This window comes from Triticum dicoccoides, chromosome 5A (genome assembly GCF_002162155.2).
Source record: "Triticum dicoccoides isolate Atlit2015 ecotype Zavitan chromosome 5A, WEW_v2.0, whole genome shotgun sequence".
Lineage (NCBI taxonomy): Eukaryota > Viridiplantae > Streptophyta > Magnoliopsida > Poales > Poaceae > Triticum > Triticum dicoccoides.
The window spans coordinates 688,911,264-688,918,775 of NC_041388.1; the positions used below are offsets into that span (position 1 = coordinate 688,911,264).

Genomic DNA, 7,512 nt, shown 5'->3' on the forward strand with positions numbered 1-7,512 from the left:
TAGCGGTCACCCGCTCGGCACCCGCTGGCTGTCGTAGTTGTTTTCTGACCATGTGACTTTTCAGTATTTGGTAGTGTCCCCCCTTCCCTTGTTCTTACCTTTTTGGGGTTAGTATCTTTTTTTTCTACGCGAGTTGCATCGATATTTCCTTTCTGCGTGCTAGTTTCCGACAAGAGTTGTTATACTACATTGTTATAGTCCCGTAGAAACCACCCGTTGCCTTCTTTTTGGCACCGTTTCTTGTTTCGTCGTGTCTGAGTGGGTTTTGAATAGATGTTCCCCAATAGTAGCGTATCTAGACATTGTCTTATTCCTTTGGTTGTACATTGCCCGACGGAGCTTGAAAATTGCACTGAATCGACATTAAGGGAAAGAGACAACCGAAAGGTCCCTCACTATACTAGGTTTTAACACCGATATAGTCACACATCGCTAAAAAGAGATCTAATGATCATTGGGCATCACCCCCACGTGTCGCAAGCGTGTAATCCTCACCACCAATCCACGGGGTTTGGAATGGAGAAACCAACCCATGTTGCGGAACAAAATAAAACAGGTGGTCAAAGTCGGCACACCAAGAGGTAGCCAGCTGCATCCCTTGATTCATAGCAGAGCGCCAAGGTCTGAAGAAAGCCAATAGTTTGACAACACCTCCCCTCACATGCCCTTGTCGGCACCGGATTGATGTTGTCGAGATAGGGGGATTCCAAAAAGACTTTATTCCAACGTTACCGCCTTGAGATTGTCTCCGGAAAACAAAACATAGTACACCGATACCTGTTAGACCTATCAGAAAAGTGTTAGCACCGAAGAGTTATTCGGATGCTCGAACAAAGCCAGAAAAGGGTCCTTCCGTTTCAAAAAATACAAGGTGCATTAGTTTGTTGATGAAAAGTCAAACATCTTTTTGACTGGCCTGGTTTTTTTTAGAGAGCCGTCACTGGGCTAGTTTGTTGTTGAAAACATCAACGTCTGCAAAACCAAATTAGTATCATTAGATTTTGCATCAAATGCACAGTAGTATACGCTTGTCAAAGATTTTTCATATATATATTTGAGTAATGGATGGCGGCCGTAAAACAAGATTTGATGCCGCTCATCCCCTGTCCGGATCCGATCTGCCGTGTTGCGCTCGTGGACACGGGAAACTCCACGAGGACCGGACGAGGACGAGGACTGAGCGCAGTGGCGCCCGCGGGCAGGCAGCGCCAAAGCCGCCAGCGAGACGAGCCCACGACCGCCGCCTCCTTGTGGGCGAGAGGCGCACGATGAGATGAGAACGTGCCCGGATGCCTGAGGCGACAGCCGGTCGATACTACCGAGGTCACCCCGCCCGCAATTACCACCACCACCTACCGCTCCCCACCCTCCCTTTTCCTCCAGGATACGGCCAGGTTCCGAGCCGAGCCGCAGCCAAGGCAAGAAAGGGGTAAAGGAAAAAGGCCAGCGGCGAGCAGCGTATATATACGGCGCGGGGCAGAGCTGGGTGGGAGTGTCGAGCCCCGCATCCATCCATCCCTCCCTCCCCGCGATCCGCTCCTCCTCCTCCCCCGTCCCGGCCGTCTCCGACCCGACCTCTCGCTTCTTCTTCTTCTTCTTCTTCTTCTTCTTCTTCTTCCTCCCTCACTGGTACGTACAGTGCGCCCCCGTCTCCCCAGTCCGCGGTTCGATTCTCCTGCCGCCATGGCTGTTCATTCGGTTGGGTTTCAGGTGAAGCCAGATGGCGGCGGAGAGGGTCAAGGACGTCGGCATCCTCGCCATGGACATCTACTTCCCGCCCAACTGCGTCCTCCAGGTTACATCATACATCCACCCACGCCATCCTCTCCCTCTCTGAATCTCATCACAGCGCCGCCCGTGCTCTCCTGCTGCTGTAATCCTTTTTAGGTTCCTGTTGCTGTAAAAGAAAAAAAAGAAAAAGAGCCTTGCGTTTCACTAGCCGTTTCCCTGAAACGCCATGATAAAAAAAAAACATACCACTACCAGTACCAGTCAAGGGGCACGCACGCACGCACGCTCTTTGTGTGTGGTTGGTGGTTTTTATCCTCTGTTTTTCCCGGGATCAGTTGTTCACCGCGACTACGAGTTTATGTTTCTCGGGCCTGCGTTGTGCAGAGCAGAGCAGAGTTGCCTGTTCACAGCTGCGATGCAGACCGAGCGAGCCCTTTGAGATTGAGACAAGAGGCCGATGTTATCTGAACATTATCTGTTGATAGCTTCTGTGTCCTCTGGAGTGGAGACAGGTCACCATTCAGCCTATTCTACGGCTGCCCAGATTCAGGGAATACCACTGTCACCTCTGTTCCCAATTAGTATAAGACGTTTGTGATATTTCAGTATGGACACTAGATACAGACTGATATAAGTGAACAGACCCACTAAAACACGTCTATATACATTTGATTCAGAAAAAAGGCTAGTAGAACATGTTATGTTAAGGAACAGAGTTAGTATTAGCTAATTAATAACGATAGGCGATTATTAGTCCTACTAATTACTCTCCTGCTAAAACTACAAAAGAATTCTAGCTGTGTATGGGTGGCAAGGGTAAAGGCCATGTGTGATTATCAGGTACTACCTCCGTCCGAAAATACTTGTCATTAAAATGGACAAAAAGCGATGTATCTAGAACTAAAATACATCTAAATACATCCCCTTTTATTTATTTTGATGACAAGTATTTCCGGACGGAGGGAGTACTATGCAAGCAGTTACTACTTAATCTGTTACCCTCTGTAATTAATACTAGTACAATTCCAGCTGGGCTGATTAATACTAGCGGAAGGAACCATGTAGGGTGCTTTCAGAGTGTGATGAAAGATTCCAAAGAGACGTATTTGCTTACACGAGGAATGTTGGCACACTTTGTGGAAAGGAAAATTAATATGCCAAGACCTAGAACATGCCAGCTGAAAGAGCTTGCTGGGAGTAGTAGGACCCAACTCTTCTGTTTGATACTTTGATTAAGTCTGTGTGGACGATTAATCAGCTGAGGCTGATGTTGATGGCTGTCAAACTGTCTCTTTCCTTTCCTGGGCTTGTAAACCAAGTAGGTCTCTCGTGCGAGTGCAGTCATCGAATTCGGAAGCGTTGCTGTCCACGTGGATCTGCCGATCTTTTTGGCCGTACAAAATGCGTTCTGAAAAGGGAGGCTTGATATATATTATTAGTATAATCATATATATTAGGTGGAGGTTGGACAAGGTTGACCCTAACAAGTTAGTAAGAATGATGATCTGTTGATGTCAGCGATATGTCTGAACTTCTTTTGTCCACATAAGGCAAGGTGTTCTGAAATATGCAGTGCTGTCTTGGAAATAAGAGATAGGTATCTTCAGGCTTTAACTGTTGTCGTCCTCTTTGAAAATTGTTCTGTTAAAGTACTGATATGTCTTATTTTATAAGATTCTGTTCACCATAAATGAATCCATGAATTTTAAATAAAATAAGGAATTTACAGGCCACTGTACAACAGCCCATCACTACCCAATGTCGTCTTCAGACTTGTACGGTTTTCATTTGGGAAACTTACGAGATCTCTTGCAGTATCTCTTTCATTTTTGTTTTTGCTGATCTCACTTGCAGATCAATGTTTTATTTCATATCCTCTTTACCATTTTCCAAGAAGAAGTTTCTTTACTAGCTGGAAAATTTACATGATGCTGGTTGCAGGAAGAACTGGAAACTCATGATGGCGTGAGCAAAGGGAAGTACACCATTGGGCTTGGGCAGGATAGCATGGCCTTTTGCACTGAAGTGGAGGATGTCATTTCAATGAGGTGCGATTATTTCCTCAAGTACAAAGTACTCTCATTCTCCTATCGTTTTTCTTTCTTTTCCTTGAAAGCATTTATTCTCCTCCGTATTCGTTTGAAATGTGAGGATAGTACAAAGTACCCAGATAGTCAACACCAACAGATTTGTGCAACCTATGATGATGAGGGCCAATTTTACAATCTAAATAGAACATTATGCCATGCTTGTTTTAAGTTATACTCCCTCTGTTCCTAAATTTGAATCTTTTAGAGATTCCAATATGGACTATATACGGAGCAAAGTGAGTGAATCTACACTCTAAAATACGTCTATATACATCCGTATGTAGTCTATATTGAAATCTCTAAAAAGACATATATTTAGGAACGGATGGAGTACTATTTGACACCAGTGCTCTATTGACTACCTATGATGTTAGAGAAACAGTACAATGTAGATGGCTGTGAATATAACAGCACAGTGTTGTGCCATTCGAGATGCCTTATATTTGTCTCTGAAGTCCAAATATATAACGTTTCAAATGTCCAGACATGAACCATTTTATGTTTTAAACATATGAACAGTGTCTTATTTACCATTTTAGTTCAGTTTATCTCATTTGATTAAGATTTTGTCTCAGCTTGACAGTGGTGAAGACTCTCCTGAAAAATTATAACATCGATCCAAAGTGTATTGGACGTTTGGAAGTTGGCAGTGAAACTGTAATAGACAAGAGCAAGTCTATAAAGACATGGTTGATGCAAATATTTGAGGTTTGTTCCTTTCAGCAAGAACATGCTAATAAGTTCGTTCACCTTTAGTTTCTTGGTGTAATTTTGTCTAGCGTACCTTACATATGTAAAAATTAAAAGAATTGTATTTGAATTCTCATCATCACTCTTGAGCATTTTTGAGATTTTTGTAGTACCAGTAATTCAATTCACTGCCAGACAATTCCTTTTGGTGATGCTCTTTTTGTAACAATGTTCCTTAATTGCAGGAGTGTGGCAATACTGATATTGAAGGAGTTGATTCCTCAAACGCATGTTATGGTGGAACAGCTGCTTTGTTTAATTGTGTTAATTGGGCTGAGAGCAACTCATGGGATGGACGTTATGGGCTCGTTGTTTGCACAGACAGTGCGGTATGTAATATATTGTTTCATTTTTCAGTATCCAATTTCATACTGCACGGCTTCTCAGACTATTTTACAACCTTGAGCATTTTATATAACTCAGACCCTAGGTATATACATTCATGTCGATGTCGCCATGTTTTGGTATCCGTTTCTCGAAAAAAAAGTTCTGGTATTCATTTTTTTTATTTCTCTCATTAGCTTCAGGTTCCCTCATGTTCAGGCAAGCATATTTGCCTGCTCTATAATCTGTTTTCTTATATTTGATGTTTGACACCCATACTGATCCGAACATGAAATACGAATTTCGTGAATGGGACACAGGATTGTATTATTGACCATGGTAAAGAGGATAACTCAAGCTGACATCTTAGATCCATGTTGACACCTTATCAGGTATATGCTGAAGGGCCGGCTCGTCCTACTGGCGGTGCAGCTGCTATTGCAATGCTGATTGGACCAAATGCTCCTATTTCATTGGAAAGCAAATTTAGAGGGTCTCATATGGCACATGTTTATGACTTTTACAAGCCTGATCTTGCGAGCGAATATCCGGTACATCACCATTCCATACAATTTATGCACCCAAATTCTGTTTAGGCAGAGCAAGCTTGAGATACACTGGAAATGAATTTACTAGATCTGCCAATGTGAACATCCCTTTTGACAAGATAGCAAAATTGCATGCAGGTGGTCGATGGGAAGCTATCGCAGACTTGCTATCTCATGGCACTGGATTCCTGCTACAAGACCTTTTGCAAAAGGTAAGTTGTCATCGTTTTACTTGAACAGGTCAATCAAGTTGACCAGTTGATTTAACCAGATCCCATTGCTTTGATCTTTCAGGTACGAAAAGATTGAAGGGAAGCCATTTTCAATCGTCGACGCAGATTCTTTTGTATTTCATTCTCCATACAACAAGGTATCATATAACCCCATATTATTTTCTCACTGCAATCTTGGTTGGACATCACATGCCTTGCTCTCCAGATACACTTTGTGTATAATCATCTGTTTGTTTTTATATATTTACAAGTTCTCCATGATTTGTTCCATGTGCAGCTTGTACAGAAAAGTTTTGCTCGTTTATACTACAATGACTTCTTGAGAAACTGCAGGTTGGTCAGCTAGACAGCTAGTGTATTAGGAACTCTGTGCCTGTATGTTATTTAGTACTCCCTCGGTCCCGAATTGTTTACTAACTGAAATTACTGTTGTGTCAAATAGCATTGTTGACAAAGACTCAAGAGAAAAATTGGAGCCCTACTTGGGCCTGTCATCTGAGGAAAGCTATCAGAGTCGAGACCTTGAGGAAGGTATCAATAACAGTTAAATTATACAAAATTACTTCTCTGTGTAATAACTCATGATTGTAAGTTGATCCGTGCTCCCTTAAATATGCAGGTTTGTCAGCAAGTTGCGAAGCCCCTGTATGACACCAAGGTTCAACCAACAACATTGATCCCGAAACAACTCGGGAATATGTATACGGCGTCACTCTATGCTGCTTTTGCATCAGTTGTCCACAACAAACACGATGCTCTGGTATAAATCACACTATACTGTGTTTTCTTCGGTCATTATCACCGTTGAACTAAATTTTCTCTTTTTTGATCTTCCAAAATGTTCCAGGTGGGCCAGAGGATTGTGATGTTCTCTTACGGCAGTGGCATGACATCGACAATGTTCTCCTTCAAAATCAATGAAGGCCAGCATCCGTTCAGCCTAACGAACATTGCAAGCATACTGGATATCTCCAACAAATTGGAGTCTAGGCATGTGGTAAGTCGTCCTTTCATGAACTTCCCCATCTAGCACCAGAGTATCTTACTCATTGCAAACCTCAAACTTGGCTCTGTCTCACTGTGCATCTTCCACGCAGGTTCCACCGAAGAAATTTGTCGAGGCGCTGAAGCTGATGGAGCACCGCTACGGCGCCAAGGACTTCGTCACCAGCCAGGACACGCGCTTGCTCGTTCCAGGCACCTACTACCTCACCCATGTTGACTCCATGTACCGCCGGTTCTATGCCGTGAAAGGCGACACCGCGGCCACTCCGGTAACCAATGGCCATTGATTGATTGACTCCACCCAGCCTGAAGCTGCAATAAGCGCCGCAAGCGCTCTTAGATTATTTATCTGGTAGGGAAGGGAAAGGGAAGGGTGGAGCTTGCCCAGATTAATCTATCTGTAAACTTGTTCTAAGTTTGTAAAGTTAGATAGAGCTGTCATTGTCCGTATTGCCTTGTCAGTGAGAATTCTTGGCTCTGTAGTGGAACGTTGGTGCTCCGCTTGGTTGTAAACTTGTAAGATCTGAATAATAGAATAATCCACCGAATTACCGTCAGGTTTAAGCTACGTGAGTTGTGACAAGAGGCATGATTGATGGCTTCTGTGTGCCAGGTTGAGATGAAAATGAATGTGTTAAAACAAAAAGAGATCAAAATGAAGGCATAATTTTTCGGAACGTTTTTAGCTGAAAGATCATGCGAATTTGAACTTTGCAGGCGACATGTTTGTTGGTGGTCACTATTTAGTTTTTGTCAGCTGAACTTGGACAGGTCATATGCAGATTCTATAACACCTCTATTTATTTACAGTTGGTACATAAATAGCAGAGC

The 7,512-nt window shown here is 43.1% G+C and overlaps 1 protein-coding gene across 1 annotated transcript; it reads left to right on the plus strand.

Moving 5' to 3' along the window:
• Positions 1–1,405: 1,405 nt before the first annotated feature.
• Positions 1,406–7,249, plus strand: LOC119304178 (hydroxymethylglutaryl-CoA synthase-like). Its single transcript, XM_037581351.1, has 13 exons — positions 1,406–1,629; positions 1,711–1,795; positions 3,673–3,779; positions 4,397–4,529; positions 4,757–4,900; positions 5,288–5,446; positions 5,582–5,655; positions 5,738–5,813; positions 5,954–6,009; positions 6,119–6,203; positions 6,296–6,436; positions 6,524–6,673; positions 6,774–7,249. Exons 2-13 carry the CDS (start codon positions 1,721–1,723, stop codon positions 6,966–6,968), a joined length of 1,395 nt encoding a protein of 464 aa, XP_037437248.1. The 5' UTR covers positions 1,406–1,629; positions 1,711–1,720; the 3' UTR covers positions 6,969–7,249.
• Positions 7,250–7,512: the final 263 nt, after the last annotated feature.

Excerpts from the sequence above, each read along its gene's own strand:
- LOC119304178 (XM_037581351.1), top strand. The coding sequence starts at position 1,721 with ATGGCGGCGGAGAGGGTCAAGGACGTCGGCATCCTCGCCATGGACATC. Across the intron at positions 4,901-5,287 it reads TTGTTTGCACAGACAGTGCG|GTATATGCTGAAGGGCCGGC; the intron begins GTATGTAATATA and ends ACACCTTATCAG. Across the intron at positions 6,010-6,118 it reads GACTTCTTGAGAAACTGCAG|CATTGTTGACAAAGACTCAA; the intron begins GTTGGTCAGCTA and ends TGTGTCAAATAG.